This window comes from Procambarus clarkii, chromosome 52 (assembly GCF_040958095.1).
Source record: "Procambarus clarkii isolate CNS0578487 chromosome 52, FALCON_Pclarkii_2.0, whole genome shotgun sequence".
Classification (NCBI taxonomy): Eukaryota; Metazoa; Arthropoda; class Malacostraca; order Decapoda; family Cambaridae; genus Procambarus; species Procambarus clarkii.
In genome coordinates this window covers 3,598,123-3,615,054 of record NC_091201.1, presented here as the reverse complement: position 1 = coordinate 3,615,054, position 16,932 = coordinate 3,598,123, and the positions used below count along the sequence as shown (strand labels likewise).

General features: G+C 49.3%; 1 protein-coding gene across 1 annotated transcript in view; it reads left to right on the top strand.

The window, feature by feature from the left end:
* LOC123763703 (Structural maintenance of chromosomes 6) overlaps nt 1–16,932 on the top strand; it is a 129,701-nt gene that overhangs the window by 48,952 nt on the left and 63,817 nt on the right. The window contains exons 10-12 of the mRNA XM_045750994.2: nt 3,865–4,068; nt 4,243–4,439; nt 13,344–13,481. Of these exons, the coding sequence (XP_045606950.1) occupies nt 3,865–4,068; nt 4,243–4,439; nt 13,344–13,481 (539 nt within the window). The remainder of the gene's footprint in view (nt 1–3,864; nt 4,069–4,242; nt 4,440–13,343; nt 13,482–16,932) is intronic.

The window sequence follows — 16,932 nt, the reverse complement described above, 5'->3', positions numbered from 1 at the left end:
TTCTCTAGAGTGCTTTGCCTTTCGCTCTTCTCATTCTGCAGTCCGTGCCGCGTTGCTCCTGGGAGTGTTCTGGAGTGCCACTATGGGGAGGACACTGGGTTTTCCCTGCGTTTTGGGTGGGGGCGCCTCCTTCCCCTCTCCCCTCCTTTTCTCCTGCATGAGCGGCTCTGGCCTGCTTCCGCGGGTGGTGCTCCCGTTTTTCTGGGCTGTGGGTGCACGATACCTAGCACCAACCGGCACCTAGCACCTTCAGCAGCACCAACTTAGTAACATTGTCGTGATCCTTTCGTGCCTATGTTCTGCAGGTGAGTTTAAGCGGTATGGCGTTTCCTTTATCCAGGTGCTGGTTCGTTTTGGGGGTATGAATGGGAGTACATACATACATGAGAACAAGGAACATACAAACAGGGGTGCCTGCAGCGGGCCTATTAGCCCATACGTGGCGGCTCTTGTTCCTTACCTCCCGATTCGAACGTCAGAACACAGGTGACTGCAGGAGGCCTCTTGGCCCATATGAGGTGGCTCCTGACTTTGCCCATCCAGTCCCTCTCCTATGCATGTCCATCCATGCTTGCGTTTCGGGGCCCCCGCCTCCACCGTTTTCCAGGGTACAAAGGTGGAGGTGCCTGATTTGTGGTACATGTTCCTGTGTCCAGGGGTGCTGTGTGGTGACGTTTTGCTGCGGTTTTGATACTGCGGTTGTGTGTTGGGGTATGGTTGTGGCGTTTTGTTCGGCCCTTCCGTGTTTCTTCCTGGGGCCTATCTTGTTTGGGTTCTTTGTTCCCATGATTTTCTGGGTCCCTCATTCCTTGCCGGTCTTGCTGTACCAGGCTTCGCTTTTCCATGTACATTGAATTCTCTGTACTCCCCTAGTTGTCTTCGCCTAGTTGTGCTTGCTGGGGATGAGCTTTGGCTCTTAGTCCCGCCTCCAGCCTGTCATTTGACTTCTGTACAGGTTCTCGAGCTTTCTAGGCTATCTTCTCTGCACTTGACGCTGGGTGCGGGGTTGGCCTCCGCCACTTCCCTTCCTCATGCGTTCCTATTGTCTTCTATGGACACTGGTGTGCTTCTTCTCTCTTTTCTACGGCTCATTTGGGCGTTCAGTTCAACATTTCAGTTCAACATTTTCAAGAGGAAACTAGATTTATTCCTCCAAGGAGTGCCGGACCAACCGGGCTGTGGTGGGTATGTGGGCCTGCGGGCCGCTCCAAGCAACAGCCTAGTGGATCAAACTCTCACAAGTCAAGCCTGGCCTCGGGCTGGGCTTAGGGAGTAGAAGAACAACCAGAACCCCATCAACCAGGTATCTACCAGGTAACATGTTTCCCCCGTTACGTGTGCCCCATGTGTTCCTTGGCTTGTATTTCTCTTCCCCTGTCGTTTCCTCTGAGAATTTTGCTTGTGGTGGTCATGTTCCCTCTGGATCTTCTGTCTCCCGAGGACATGTTGTGACATGTCCAGCGGCTTTTGGTGTTGGTCCAGTCCCTTTGTTCCCATTTGCTGCCTACCTTCTTCATTCCTCAGCTTCCTTTTGTTCTACACGTTGTGTGTTTTGTTTGTGCCTTTTGGCTCTCCTATTGCCAGGTTTCGATTCTGGTTCCTGGCTTTCCGGGCCTGTTGGCGTTTTCGGAGTCTCGCAGTGTCCCTTCTCTGGAGCCTGTCGGGGTCTTGGTCTCCAACCTTCTGGCGGCTTGCTGGCGTTGGGATGTTTTTTTGGTACGGCAGACGTTCCATCTCCTCTTTTGCCAGCTCGAGTTTCCGGCTCTGCCTGCTCGATGGTCGCACCCGGGGTCTTCCCGCGGCTCCACCTCTTCCTCGGCTCGTTCGGCTCTGCCTCGAGTCTCGCCTTATGTTAGTGATCAGGTGACTTCGTTGCTGGTGTCCCACCTGCATGCTTCTTGGCGGCGGTGTGGGGTTTTTTGGCGGTCCTTCCTTTTCATTTTGTCCCTTCTTAGGTGGCTGTGTTGTTTTGGCGTTGTCTTGTTCCTCTCTTGTGGGGGGGTTCAGGGCTGTCATTTTGCTGCATACTGTCACCTCGAATTGTGCGGCGCTGGCGGAGCCGCTTTTGCTTGCATTCGGTATTGATGTTACTTCTAAACCATTCCTCAAGCTGCCTCGTGCGTTGTTTCACCTCCGGCCTGCTCATGCGCCGCCTGTGCCGTTCTGGTCTTTGGGCAGAGTGCTCTATTCTTTCTTCTCCTCGGTTTATGGTGGCCCCCCCCCCCCCTGTTCTGGTTTTCTGCTGCTTCGGTCGGCACGGTAGGTTTCTTCGTCTCCAGCTGTCTCCTTTTTGTCTGGCAAAGATTGAGACTGCTGTTTTCTGGAGGGGTCCTTGGGTTATTAATGCATGGTTGATTAGGCCGGGGGTGCATCGTGTTTTGTGGCCTGTGGCGGTTCTCTGCCGTTTTTTGCGCGCCTTCGCTTTTGTGTTTGTGGACACGTTTTGGGTTACTCCAGTTTCCCTTTTTCCCTGTACGCAGGTACAGGTTTTCCAGGTCGTCCGTAGGATTCTTACGGCTAGCCAACCTGCTGTCTATCCCCGTGCTCGTGACGTTCGTACATTCGCGGGTCTTGCCGCCATTTTTGGCAACGTGGCCTGGTTTGACATTCGGGGCAGGGTTTTTGGCAGTCAGACAGGGTCCTGGCTGCTCGTGGTCTCGTACTCGTTCCTGGGCCTAGTCGGGCATGTGTCGCCTTGGGTCAGCGGTTGCAGCCAGTTGTCTCGGTTTTGAATTGTGGAGCGTGCAGCGACCACCTCCTGGATGTGTCCCTCTACTTTCCTCTGTGGATAGTTAGCTTTGGGGAGCCGACAGGGCTTCCTCCAGAAAACCAGCTTTGAATGTAATGAAACACCATTTGCTGGGTGTGACCCGGAGGCTCCCCGGCATCCCTCCCTCCCTCCGGTCGGCGGTTTTCGCATTTTCTTGACATCCAGCCTCAGAACTGGGGTGTGGATTGCCGGCGTGGGGGTCTGGGGTTTCCCCTTACCTCTCCCGGGGAGGGGGGAGTTGTGCAGACAGCGGTGTGGTGACGTGTGACATCATGCTAGTTTGCTTGTGTCATTTTGGGGAGTTCTATCCACTAGTTCGGTGTTAGCTAGCAATTTTAACCAGAATAGGGGTTTGTTTTGGGACACTTACCTTTCTGGGTGCCCAATTCGGTCGATGGCAGACATAGAATGCTTCCAACCACACGGGGGTTTCTATAGGCCATTGCTTCCCTTGCCTCTGAGGGGGGCCAGGTTCTGGCTCGTGGTCCCCGGTAGGCCCACAGAACTCCATACACTCCATACATGACTGATGCCAAAGTCTGACATTAGCAAATCAGCCTGTATAGCTCTGTGGAGCCTCCGGATCACACCCAGAAAATGGTGTTTCATCACGTTCAGTGCTGGTTTTATGTGTGTGCATTTGTTTTATTGTCCCTCGCCTGGGAAACACTGTCCCAATCCACTTGGTCGATCCATTCTCCCCCAGTATCTTGTATGTTGTTATTATTTTACCTCTTGTCCTTTTCTCTTATACTAGTACTGAAATGTCATCATTTTATTTCTTGGCCTGTCTTCATAGTTCATTTTTCATAACTTTGATACCAGTGAGAAAATTCACAGGAGCCATGATGAGGATTCGAACCTATGCATTGGGTGTTACTAGATGCAACTACTAGTCAACTACTCCACGACATGGTTAAAAGAATTGCAACCTTGGGTACTACTGCACCCTTGAGGATTTCCGAAGCTTCCTGTGAAGCCGAACCAGGGTTTCACACAATTCCCCCCGTGCACTCTGGCTCTGTCGTCCAGTAATTCTACTTCTACCCAGAAATAGGGACTTCTTCCACTCAATGCTTTATTTTTACTTGCAGTGAGATCCAAGAAGAACTAAACAATATGACCAACAAGGTGATGGACATTTCACAACAAGTAAAAGCGTCCAATGAGTCAATGATAAGAGCAAAAAAGCTGCACAAGGACAAACAAATGCATTGCCTCACTGCTGAACGAAAAGTTGCAAATATTCAGACAGAAGTAACTCATTTGAAAGAAGCAGTTGCAAAAGATAATGATGAGTACGTATGAATACCTGTTCTTACCAAAATTGACTTTTTATAATTAAACTTTTATTTGGTTTTATAAGTGAATTACAGTACTTGCAGCATGCTAAGGTGTGTGTGTTTATATGTGTATGAATATATATAATTTTTTTGTAAAATTTAAGTGTAATTATTATTTTTTCCTTGGAGGGCACAATCTAAATGGCTGAGGCAGCATACAGTGTGGCAGGAAAAGGTGAATGAGAAAAAGAGTGAAATAGAAGTGCTGGAACAGATCAGGAGAACTGAGGAATCTCATCTTCAGAACATTCAGAACACTGTTGATATGAAAAAAATTGCTTTGGACAACATGTTTCAGGAAGAAAAAGCTTTGAGAAGCGAATATCGTAAGTTCTGATGGTTAATTTTCCTCTGCATTTGCATTTTGCTCGTCACTTGTTTTAGCCAGTCTGTTGTATATTGTCATGCTTTAGTGTGATTTTATTTTCTGGGGGAAGCCCCGATGGCTCCCCGTAGCTATCCAGGCTGATATGTGTATTATTAGACTTTGGCATCAGTCAGTGTGATTGGAGTTTTAGGCCTACTGGGGACCACGAACCAGAACCTGGCCCCTTCAGAGAGGCACAAGGAGCAATGGGAATAGGAGCATTCTTTGTCTGCCATCGACTGGGCCAGGCACCCAGAAAGGTAAGTGCCTCAAAACAAATCCCTATTCTGGGGATTTGGGTATTCTAGAGAAGAATAACGAGTGAACGGAACTCCCCAATTGAAAACTAACAAATGAGCACGACATCACACGTGCCGCACCACATGTCTTCGTCAGCTTCCCCCCTCCTGAGGAGGGGGGAAGGGGACGCCCCAGACCCCACTGTGCCAGTGATCCACCCTTCAGTCCTCGGCTGATGTGATAGTGGCTCGTTTGTGTGGTTCCAGATTCTCTTCAGTTGTGCCTTGCGTCCAGTACTGCTTTTAAGGTGGTGTGCGAGCTGGGAGTAATATTCACAGATACTTGGGCTGCATGTGCTTAGAGTTCCCTTCCCTGAGTGCCCTGTAAGTACTGCCCTAGGAGCTTGGGTTTATCTTCCACAAGTCCCCTTGGGTTCTTTTGCTGCTCAGTGATTTACTGCCCCGAGTGTGTTGTGGGGGGGGGGGGGGTTCCTCCCTTGTTTACCTTGGTGTAAGTGGTAGTTTTTGCACTGGTAGGGGTACGGGGTACTGTGCAGCTAGTTTTCACCTATTACAGCAGCCGGCTCTGTTCCTCCTGAATACGTTGTCCTCTTCCGGGGTTTTTCTTTTCGTTTTTGCCTTGTGGGGGGGGGGGGGGGTTATGCCTTTGTGTCCCTTGCCCCGGTTATATTAGGGTTTTGCCCTCCTGTGTTTGGTGGTACCCCCTGCATGGCTCCTGTGAGTGGACACGTCCCGAGGGTTCAGCTTTAGCAGTTTGTTTGGTAGATTTTGGCTCCGGTTCACAGTACCTCGCCTGTGTTTACTCTTAGCAATACCAGTCTAAGGGCCCTGGGAATCCCTGCGGGGGAGCACGGGGTTCGATGGATGCGACCCCTGGGCCCCCTCTCGCCTTGTACGAGTTTGAGGGTTGCTTTGTCCCCTTGTCTCAGGGCGACGCTCATTGTTTTTGCCTCTGTCATGCTGCCTGTTGGGTAGGTGACACCTTCAACTCAGGGTCCTGCGAGCATTGTTGCTTGTTTGTAACTCAATTCACCCAATCAACTGATGACATTCTTCTTGTGCAGGCGGCTCAGGCGTTGCATGCTAGGTTGGTTGCTATCCCCGGATGCCCCAAGGCTGCCACGTTTTGCTTATAGGAACCCGGACTTGCTTATAGGTCGCTTCGGCCTTGGTTCAGTCCGCACCCTCCTCATTCTTCCCCTGTTGTGGTTCATTCTGTCCCCTTCCCCCTTCCCTTTGCTTCCAGCTCCAAAGCGTCTGAGGGGTTCGGAGTCGGGGCAGGGTTTAAGAGGTTTCTGAGACTCTGGTAGTTTCGGGGGTTGCCCCTTCCTGGGTGGCGACGGAGGCATTCGAGTCTTTTCCTCCAGCTGTAGAGCCGGGGTCTGACCTGTGGGCCTCTTCTCTTGCTGCTTTCCAGCTGCCCCGACTCTTTCTTGAGGCCGGGGCTTTGGAGGATGACTCATCCCCGGGGCCTGATGTGAACTGGTTGGACTGGACAACCTCTTTGGGGTTGGGGAGGAGCTGACTGGAGGGCAGTGGGACCCCGTTAGATCCTGCCTGGGCTTTCAAACCCTCGAGCGGGGCTTTCTGTTATAAGGAGAGGGGTTTTCCTGTCCCCCCTCTGCGTACGAGTTGGATTTGGGTTCAGCTCCTCCCCGGTTCCATCTTTTCAGAAGTTTTCGGCATCCCACATCTCGCCTACCGACGCGTGGGCGGCCATTGCGGCTTGCCTCCTGCGCAACCCTGAATATGCCTCTATTATAGATCCGTCTTCCTTTAGGTTTGGGTCTTCGTTTCCATACTGGGTTTGTTAGGAGGTTCCAGAGTCATCCTGGCTTGCGGACTGCTCTGTGCTGTTGTTGGATGCTTGAAGTGTTTTCTGTCGTACGTGCACGCTTGAGTGTCATAAGGCGTTGACGGTGTTCCAGGTTTACCTGGGGGGCGACTTCGAGCATCTTAATGCGTGCTTGTTCTCTCCTGCCCTTCTGCATAATGTGGGTGCGATTTAGCTTTATGTGCAGGTACCCTCCCTGTCAGCTGCACTTGTGGCTGAGGACTTGCGCGCTCGTGGTTTGCTGGCTTCAGTCTTACATTTATTTTCCCTCCTGGAGCTGTCTTCGGATTGGCTTGCAGAGGATGTAGAGACGCTTCGGGCCTGTTCCCGGGTCTAGTGCTTTGGTCTCGGCTGCTTGTGCGTTGTCTGCGCCGCTGAAGCTGTTTGCACCGATCCTGCAGGATGTTGTGTCGCGGTTTTTTGCTGTGCGTCTAGCGTGTCTGCAGGTTGTGCTCACTTCCTCCTTGGAATAAGCTTGGGCCCTGGCTCTTGGGTTGTCTTCGCCCTTATGTCCCTTGCTGTTTGCAGACCGCGGTTGAGAAGTATCTGCAGATGTCTTGTATCTTCCAGCTGTCGTCTGATGTCCGACTTGTTGGTTCTCAGGGGGTTCCAAGGGGGTTCCTCCAGACAGGGTCGTGCCAGGGTTTGGGGTTCCGCTCGTCGGGGTAGGCCAAAGGTGCCAGTTTCGGGGCCGGCGGTGCCTTCAGAACCGTCTGTGTCTGGTCGGTGCAGTGGTCACTCTGTGCACAGCCGCAGGTGACTCGTCTGCTGAGTTCTTGGGGTTTGGCTCTCCTGGCGGTTCACATTCGGGGGGTGTCCAACGTTCTGACGGATGGCCTGTCCCGGTTCATTCCTCTGTCCACGGAATGGAGCGTTGACACAGACTCGTTCAGTTGGCTCTGCCAGACGTTCGGGTGCCCAGAGGTAGACCTCTTCGCGTCGGCGTGGTTATGGCACGTTCCGATATATGTGGCGCCCTTCCCTGACTGCCTTTCGGCAGGACTGGGCGAGGTGGGGGGTTCCTGTACCTCTTTCCCCTGGTTTCGCTGTTGCTCGAGGTCCTGACTCACTTGGAGACTCGCCAGGGGAGAGTAGTCCTCTTGGCCTCATGGTGGCTAGCCCAGCCATGGTTTTAGACGCTGCTTACACAGTGTCCAAACCCAGAGGTTTTCCCCAGGCTCCACCTCTTTCAGCAGATTGGTTCAGTACGTCACGTGGCTGGTTCGATCTTCTCGAGTCTTTGCATATGGTATTTTTGACTCGGTCTATCATCATCTCTATGGTGGTCAGTGGCTTCATTGATGGTGTCCCACTTGCGGGCTTCGTCTCGGCGGCAGTACGAGGTCTCTTGGAGGTCCTTCCATTTCTTTCTTTCTTTCGCTTCGTAGGTTACTTTGCTGTCTGTTAAGGTTTTCTTGTCCTTTCTTCTTGGTTGTTCCAGGACCGTCATCTTGTGCCGAATACTGTCACCTCCTTTGTTTCACCTCCGACCTGCTCGTGCGTCACTTTAGCCATCCTGTTCGCTGGACAGGGTGCTCTCTTGTCTCTCTTCTCCTCGATTTGTAGTGACCTCTTCGATTCAGGAGTGTTTCCCTAAGGCTCTTTTATTGGTTTCCCTAAGGCTCTTTTATTGGTTTCCCTAAGGCTCTTTTATTGGTTTCCCTAAGGCTCTCTTCTTGTTGGCATTGGCCCCTAGGGGTCGGGTCGGGGAGCTTCATACTCTCCTCTGGCGCAGGGGTTTCTGCTCGTTTGGTCCTGGTGGTAGGTTTGTTCATTTGCAGCCGTCTTCTTCTTTTTTGGCGAAGAATGACACTGCTGCTTTCCGGAGGTGTCCTTGGGTTGTTGATGCTTTGTTAGTTAGGCCGGGGGTGCATCATGTGTTGTGTCCGGTTGTGGCTCTCTGTTGTTTTTCGCGCACCACGGACTCCGTGGCCAGGGATGCTCTTTGGGTTGATCTGGTTTTCCTTCTTCCCTGTTCCAGGGTTTGGGTCTCTCAGGTCTTTCGCAGGGTTATTTGGTCTAGCCAGCTTGCAGTCTATCCTCGTGCCTATGACGTTTGTAAGTTTGCTGCACTTGTGGCTGTTTTTGGTAACATGTCTTGGGTTGACATTCGGGTGTGGGGTTTATGGTGGTTGAACTGGGTTCTGGCTGCACGTTACTTGGTGAACATTCTTGGGCCTAGTCATGTCTGTCGCTTTGAGTCGGCGGTTGCAGGCAGTTGTCTCGACTTTGCGTTGACGAGTAAGCGGCGACTGCCTCCTGGGTAATTCTGTTACCCGAGTAAGTTTTAAGTCTTGCGGGTAACAGTCCTGGTTTTCATCTTTTGGTAGGTAGCACTGGGGAGCCGAAGGGGCTCCCACCAGAAAACCAGCGTTGAATGTAATGAAACGCCAATTTCTGGGTGAGACCTGGAGGCTCCCCGGCAACCCTCCCTCCTCTTGGTCGGCGGTTTTTGCATGTTTTGATATCCAGCCTCAGAACTGGGGTGTAGATTGCCGGCGTGGGGGTCTGGGGCTCTCCCTTCCCACTCCCGGGAAAGGGAGAGCTGCGCAGGCAGCATCACATGACGTGTGACGTCGTGATTGTTTCTGTTTGGGGGAGTTGTGTCCACTAGTTTGACTTTTTGTAGCAATTTTCACCAGAATAATGGTTTGTTTTTGGGGCGCCTACCTTTCTGGGTGCCTGACCCGGTCGATGGCAGACATAGAATGCTTCCAACCACACGGAGGCTTCTATAGGCCATTGCTCCTCGTGCCTCTGTGAGGTGGGGGGGGGGGGGGCCAGGTTCTGGCTCATGGTCCCCGGTAGGCCCAAAGAACTCCATACACATGACTGATGCCAAAGTCTGACATTAACATATCAACTTGTATAGCTCCGGGGAGTCTCCAAGTCACACCCAGAAAATGGTATTTCATTACATTCAACACTGGGTTTTTTCTTTTAGTCAACATTGAGCAAATCTGACATTATGGAGAAATCCTCTTCTAATTTAACCAAGATACAAGAGTACTAGTTAGATGGATAGAAGCCCTAAACAAGAAAATAATCAACACAGAATATGCAGTCATATTCAATGAATATATGTACAGTATATGTATATATCTCTCTATCTTTCTATAACTAGTAGACAGTTTGTTCTTTTTGCAGCCTTCCCTTCTCTTCTAGCAAAGAATGAGTTGGCTAGTTTTTGCAGAGATCCGTTGGTGATTGATGCTTGGTTGGTCCAGATGGAGGTGCTTTACAGTACTTGTTGTGTCTGGTGGCAGCTCCTCTCCAATGTGTCCTAACTTGCCCAAAATGCCATGCGTGTTAGTGGTTTTACAAGAATGTAAAAACATCAATGCTATGTACTCATAAACCCAATGGACCTTCTTATGTATGTATATATATATAAATAAATATAAATAAATTAATTAATAAATGTCCTGGGCTGGTATTTGGGCTCTGGGGCTTTGACATTCTAATAGGGTTCTGTCGGCCTGGTATTTGCTTAAGGTCCTTGTTCTTAATGGTCATGTGTTGCCTTGTGCTGTCTTCCTTCTTGGATTCTCTACATCCTACAGCGTCCAACAGCCTGGTTGATCAGTCCAGCAACCAGGAGGTCTGGTCGACGACCAGGCCGCGGGGACGCTAAGCCCCGGAAGCACCTCAAGGTAACCTCAAGGTAAGGTAAGGTATCCTAGTGCAAGCCACCTCTCCTCCTTCCTGGTCAGTCCTGCTTTTGTTCACTGTGGATAGTTAGCTTAAGGGGAGTTCCCTCCAGAAACCCAGTGTTGAATGTAGTAAAATGCCTCTTTCTGGATGAGCTCCAGTGGTTCCCTGTCTCCCTCCCTACCAGGTTAGTCATTTCATTGGTGTGCTGTTCATCATCATCCGAACTGATAAGGAAGGTGGCAGCATGTGGAAGTCAGGTCACCTGATAGTGGCTTTTGGTACTATGGGTTTCGCACTAATTTTGAATGTTTCTCTTTTTCAGTATGAATCGTCTGTGGAGTTGTTTTGCATTTTTGTGGCTTTGGCCTTTGTTATCCTTCCAGTTCTCTGTAATGCTTCACTGGCTTTGTGGATCCTTTCCTGGTGTGGTGGTGAATTGTTACTTGCTCTCTGCACCTCTGTGAGGAAGCCAAATTTGTTTTTTCTGGTCATCGGTAGACCAAACAGAACACCCGCGTCTGATGTGACCCAATTGCATGGAGTAATCTGTGAGATAGCTTCAAGGGGCCACTGGGACATATGCAGAATGAGGTGTTTCATTACATTCAACTCTAGGTTTTGGCTTTTTAACACTTTCGCGCTCTCCGCAAAGGTCACTCAGCCAACCGAATGTGCGCGCTGCGTTTTTATCGCTTAAGCGTAAAAACAAAAATGTGTATACTCTTTTTACTCTTCTGACCTTAGTTCTCATGCTACGTATTTCATTTTGGTACCAACGTGTTCGCAATAAAATTCTCTAGAAGAACATCAGTAAAAAAAGTCACGAAACGTATAGGGATACCAGCACCAAATAAATAACTACGAAGATGACTCGCCGTGAGCGCCCATCAGCAACAAAATGTTTTTACTCTTGGGATTGTAATCACCTCCACACTTATTCTACAGCGTTAATTTTGGTATCAATGGACTCGCAATGAAATTCCCAACACGGTGATATGAATATAAGCGTAGAATAATGATGCGGCCCGCCCGCAAGAGTGTGGGAAGTGGTGAAATTGTTACCCGGTATCGGTGACGGGACGACGCACGGCGCTTTGAAAGTTTATACTTATTTCACTCTCATGACATTAATTTTCTATGTACGTCATTCATTTTTGTGTCAATGTGTTCGCAATAGAATGTTCTATGTGCCCATAGGTAAAAAATATCAACAAAGCGTAAGTTAGAATAGCGCCAAATATAAAACAACGCTGGAACATATCAGTGAGCGTCAAACACACACGAAATGTTTTTACTTTTGTTATGTTTGTCAAGTTTATACTTGTTGCACACAGTTATTTTTGGTTGTATATTGATCGGAATAAAATTCCCTAAACAGACATATGCATATAATACATGATATGGGGGAAGCATTACCAGTATAAACGGCTAAAGTCACCCACCTGCAACCCGTTTGGGACAAAATACCATTTGATCGAAGTTATCCACACCTTTCATGAACTTATTGTACCATGCAGCCTAGTGGTGAGAAAGAGAGCCTCATAGCGCGCAGTTTGAAACAAACCCAAAGTAAATCGGATAAAAATTGAATTTTATACAAATATTTTAAAAGAGGACTCAACTTTATGTCCACTATGCATTAGCGTTAGACGAAACGGGACGCGCCGGCGCGTCCAGATAGCGCGAAAGTGTTAACAGGGCTCTGGTGGCCTAGTATTCAGTCAGTGTACCTAGTCCCAGTTGGTCATGTGTTTCTTTGGGCTGTGTCTTTTTGAAAGAAGTTAGAGGGGCACTAGAAACACTCCCCATCCCTGACCTGTTCCTTTCTTTCCTGTGCGAGTTGGCAGGTTGTCTATTGTAGTGACTGGTTCATTAAGACCCTAATCTGTCTGAGCCACCATTTTTTGGCTGGTGGGCATATTACATCTGGAATTTTCCTGTGGTGATTATTGTTTATATGATTTTTATTTGGTTACATATTTTTCAAAACAGTTGCTTATTTTGGAATGTTTTAACTTTCTAGTTGATTTTTCTGCTTCTTTCTGTTGTGATCTCTGATCTTTGCCTTTTTTGATGGGTCAGATTCTGATGCTGGTCCCTGGTAGGGCTCGTGGATCTTCCGAGTCATGGTGTGATCAGCAAAGCGTGGTCATTGCCAAGTTGTAGCATCGGAGAACTTCTAAGTGGCTGACCAATAAGAGTTATTTTGTTACATTCAACACTTGATTTTTCTCGTCAGATATTTCATCATCAAAAAAACAAGAATAATGCCAATTTTCACACCAAAAACACTAAAGCCACATATTAATGATGTAAAAATGAATCATCGTCCCTTTAACGTCTAATGTATGAGTTTTGTTTTTGTTTCAACACCTTTCCCACCCCAGTGGGCCACCAGCAGCGCACCGCAAGGTAGGCCGTGCGTTGACAACCACACTACAGTGTTTATACTCTTTGCAGTTTTCTCACCTCAATTTTTGTGCTATGTTGTTCATTTTGGTGTAAAATTATTTGCAATATAATGCTCTAAAGGGATATATGCATAGAAGGTCAAATAGAACAATATTGCCAATAAAATAAGATAAATTACATCATGTGAAAAAAATGGCTTCGTCATTGTTTACAGTTGTTATTCATTCCCGACATTATTTGTTACACTATATCATTCATTTTTGTGTTTTGTGTTTATATAGGCAGTAACAAAAAATACCAGAGGTAAAACAACCGAAATGGGCACACGTTTCAATTTGAGGGTAGGGTGGGTGAGTGTCCACCCACACAATGCCACCTGCTGTATTGGTGGCCACTCAAGCAGCAGTGTAGTGATGGCACGTAGGTTATAGAGAGAGCCGCAAGACTTTGCTGCATATTTTAAAGCACATCCCATAATAATCGGACACTAAATGGAATTTTTACAAATATTTAAATTTTGGATGACATTGTCGTCCTCCCGTGAACTATGTGTATTGATTTTAGGACGACAATAACGTTATCCCTCAGAGAAAGTGTTAACATGTATTACTAGATACGGAATGCTAAAAAAACAGTCTAGATCAGTAACCTTTTACTGTATCAGTATGTTCACTGAAATTGTAATCACAAGCTTTAATTTCAGAGTCACTGGAACAAGAACTGAGAAGCTTGAAAAGCAACAATTCCACTGTATTTGGCCATTGGGTACCACAGCTTCTTCAGGAAATTGACATTGCCTATGAACGAGGAGCATTTTCTAAAAAACCAGTTGGGCCCCTGGGTAAGTCATGTTTTATTTTCTCTTTAAAATAATTATAATAATAATGTTTATTTATACAAAATATATAAGTTATACTAATATATAATATATATGGTAGAGCATTGCATGATTATCTAAGAGGCACATGTTGTAGGAAACTTGTCTGCTCAAATGAATGCATGAAGGTATCTTTTTCTGGGGGGATTCCCTGTGGTTTCTTGAACCACAATTGAGAATGGTTGAGCCATCTCTGCAAGACAGCTCCCAACTACTAGACCACATCAGCCGCTGAGTTCCGTTCAGCTTACCAAGGATCAGAGCGAGAGCGTTGTTCCCTCACAAGAGGTGTAAGAAGAAGGCTACACTCCTCCATCTCATCAGAAAAGGCACCTAGAAAGTCGGCAAACCAGCACAAACCACTGCTGTGTCCAGAACAGACTCAATCTCAGGTCTCTCAACCTGCTGAATAAACTACTCCAACAGTGTAAACAAATTATTTCTCAAAACAGCGTGCACTCGTTTGCCCCACCCCTCCTAATTTAAGGGAGGGAGGTGGTGCTGGGGCTCGTGCTGTCCACTAACCCAAGCAGTCAGTTCTGGAGCAGAACACAAAGACACTCCAACGAACAATTTGAAAGGGTGTGTGGGGGGGGGGGGGGGTTAGAATTGGGGAGCCACCAAGGCATGCCTAGAAATGTAATGAAATTGGTTAGGAGAGGAATGAAAGAATTTAGTTACAGAAGGAATTTTAGCTTATTGGAGTTTTTGCTTGATTACACGCCAATGATTCCAAGGGTCAAAATCCTTGCAGCCCTATCTCTGGCCAGGCCTTCTGGTTAATGGTCTGGTCCACCAGTCTGTTTGATGCGGCTGTTTGCAGCCTGGCATTTAAGTCACAACCTGGGTGATCAGGAATCCTTTGAAAGCGTTTGTCAAGATTAATGAAGTTCTTGATAATGTTCATTTATGTAACCAAACCCCAACCTAACAAGACACAAAAATTACTGTACATGAGCTATTGTTGTTGTGGGAGGGTTGAGGGATTGGGAGTGCCAGTGTTTTTGAGATTTTTGGGGAGATAAACAAGACTTATCAGAGTGAAAAAGTGTATGAACATGTATAAACTTCTGCCAAACAGACATAAGCATAAAAAAAAAGTTACAGAAACAAAGCAGAAATAATGTTTTCTGAGGGGAGCCCCTACAGCTCCCTGGAGCTTATTGGGCTAATGTATTTTATATTAGACCAGGACATTAGCTATGGAGTTCAGACCTACCAGGGACCATGAGCCAGAACCTGGCCCCTTCAGAGAGGTTTCAGGGAGCAATGGTCCTGGAAAACACCCCTGTGGTTGGGGATTTTCCTTATCTGCCATCGACCGGGGTTAGGCACCCAAAAAGGTAGGCATAACAAAACAATCCCCACATGGTAAGAAACTAACAACAAAAACCGAACAGAGAGATGTAACTCCCTTCAATCCCATGGAAACAAGTAAACAAGTAAACGTAACACTACTGCTGCGCCGCTTGTCCGCGCAGCCCTCCCCTCCCTGAGAGGGAAGGGGGGTCCCCGGATTTCACTGCGCCAGCTGCATAGCACTTCAGTTTGTAAGCTAATGTCAACCAGGACAGACGCTTCTCTGGCCTCGGTTTCCTAGGCTGTGTTTGCCTCCGTGGCGCTCACTGCTGTGTTTGTGTTGTATGGTGGCCAGGTGTTCCTCATCAGTACCAGGGCTGCATGCATTTAGGGGCTTCCTTCCCTAAGATAACCCTGTGAGTCAGGGTTATCTTCCCTGGGGCGTTCAGGAACCATTCCCATAGGGGTTCCTGCTGCTCGGCATTTGCCTCACCCTTGGGGCCAGCTGGGCCTTGGGGCCCTTGTTTGGCCTTGGGTAGGGATTGGTATTGTGCTGGTTAGGGCATCAAGGTGTTGTGCAGCCTGCCACCTACGCGACGACCAGTTCCTGTTGCCTCTGGGGACGGTGTACTTTTGCGGGGTTTTTCTTTTGTTTTTATTTTCATTTGCCTGGTGGGGGTCTGCCTAGTGTGGTTATAGTTCCACTGGTAGTGTTTGGTGGTCCTTTGCTAGGCCCCTGAGATTGTACACATCGCAGCGGTTTTCAGTGTTGTCATCTACCCCTTGTTCGTTTTGGGTGTTAAACAGTTAGCAACACCATGCCCGAGCTTCTCGTAGCAGTCAGCCTACAGGCCCTAGAAAACCCTGTTGGGGCTCGGTGGACCACTGGCTGTGTCTTCCTGGTTTCATCCTGTCTTGTGTGGGTTCGTTGATTGGTGTGCCCTTTTCTCCGGGTTATAGTTGCCACTTTTACCTCCGTCATGCTGCCAGTTGGATCACTGACATCTTGACCCTTAGTCTTGCAAGATGTTTTCTTTGCTTGTTCTCCAGTACTCTTCTGATGTCCTTACTGTTCAGAGTACAGGCGGCATCCATGTTGCAAGCTTGGTTTAGGTTGCTGTAATGCTCTAGGTTGGTTTCTCCACCTTGATGCCCTGGGCCGCCCTGTTTTGGTTAGGTGCTATTCGCCCCTTTTCCCTCCTTGTTCACGGCTCGTGACTGTCTGTGGGGGTCGGGGCAGGGTTTAGTTGGTGCCGAGACTTGGGCGGCTTCTGGGTCTTGCCAGCGGCCCTTTCTTTGCTGCCTTTCCTCTGGATTCTTCAGTTTCTTTAAGGGCAGAAGGTGTGGAGGACGGCTTTGCCCCGGGGCTGTGGGGATGCCCGCTAGCAGTTCCCTTCCTTCCCGACTACCTCCCTCCCTCCCTTCCCGGCTCCCTCCCTCCCTTCCTTCCTTCCCGACTCTCTCCCTCCCTCCCTTCCCGACTCTCTCCCTCCCTCCCTTCCTCCCTTCCTCCCTTCCCGACTCTCTCCCTCCCTCCCTCCCTCCCTTCCCGACTCTCTCCCTTCCTCCCTTCCCGACTCTCCCTTCCTCCCTTCCCGACTCTCTCCCTCCCTCCCTTCCCGACTCTCTCCCTCCCTTCCCGACTCTCTCCCTCCCTCCCTTCCCGACTCTCTCCCTCCCTCCCTCCCTTCCCGACTCTCTCCCTCCCTCCCTCCCTCCCTCCCTCCCTTCCCGACTCTCCCTCCCTCCCTCCCTTCCCGACTCCCTCCCTCCCTCCCTCCCTTCCCGACTCCCTCCCTCCCTCCCTTCCCGACTCTCTCCCTCCCTCCCTCCCTCCCTCCCTTCCCGACTCTCTCCCTCCCTCCCTCCCTCCCTCCCTTCCCGACTCTCTCCCTCCCTCCCTCCCTCCCTTCCCGACTCTCTCCCTCCCTCCCTCCCTCCCTCCCTTCCCGACTCTCTCCCTCCCTCCCTCCCTTCCTTCCCGACTCTCTCCCTCCCTCCCTCCCTCCCTCCCTTCCTTCCCGACTCTCTCCCTCCCTCCCTCCCTCCCTCCCCTTCCTTCCCGACTCTCTCTCTCCCTCCCTCCCCTCCCTCCCTCCCTTCCTTCCCGACTCTC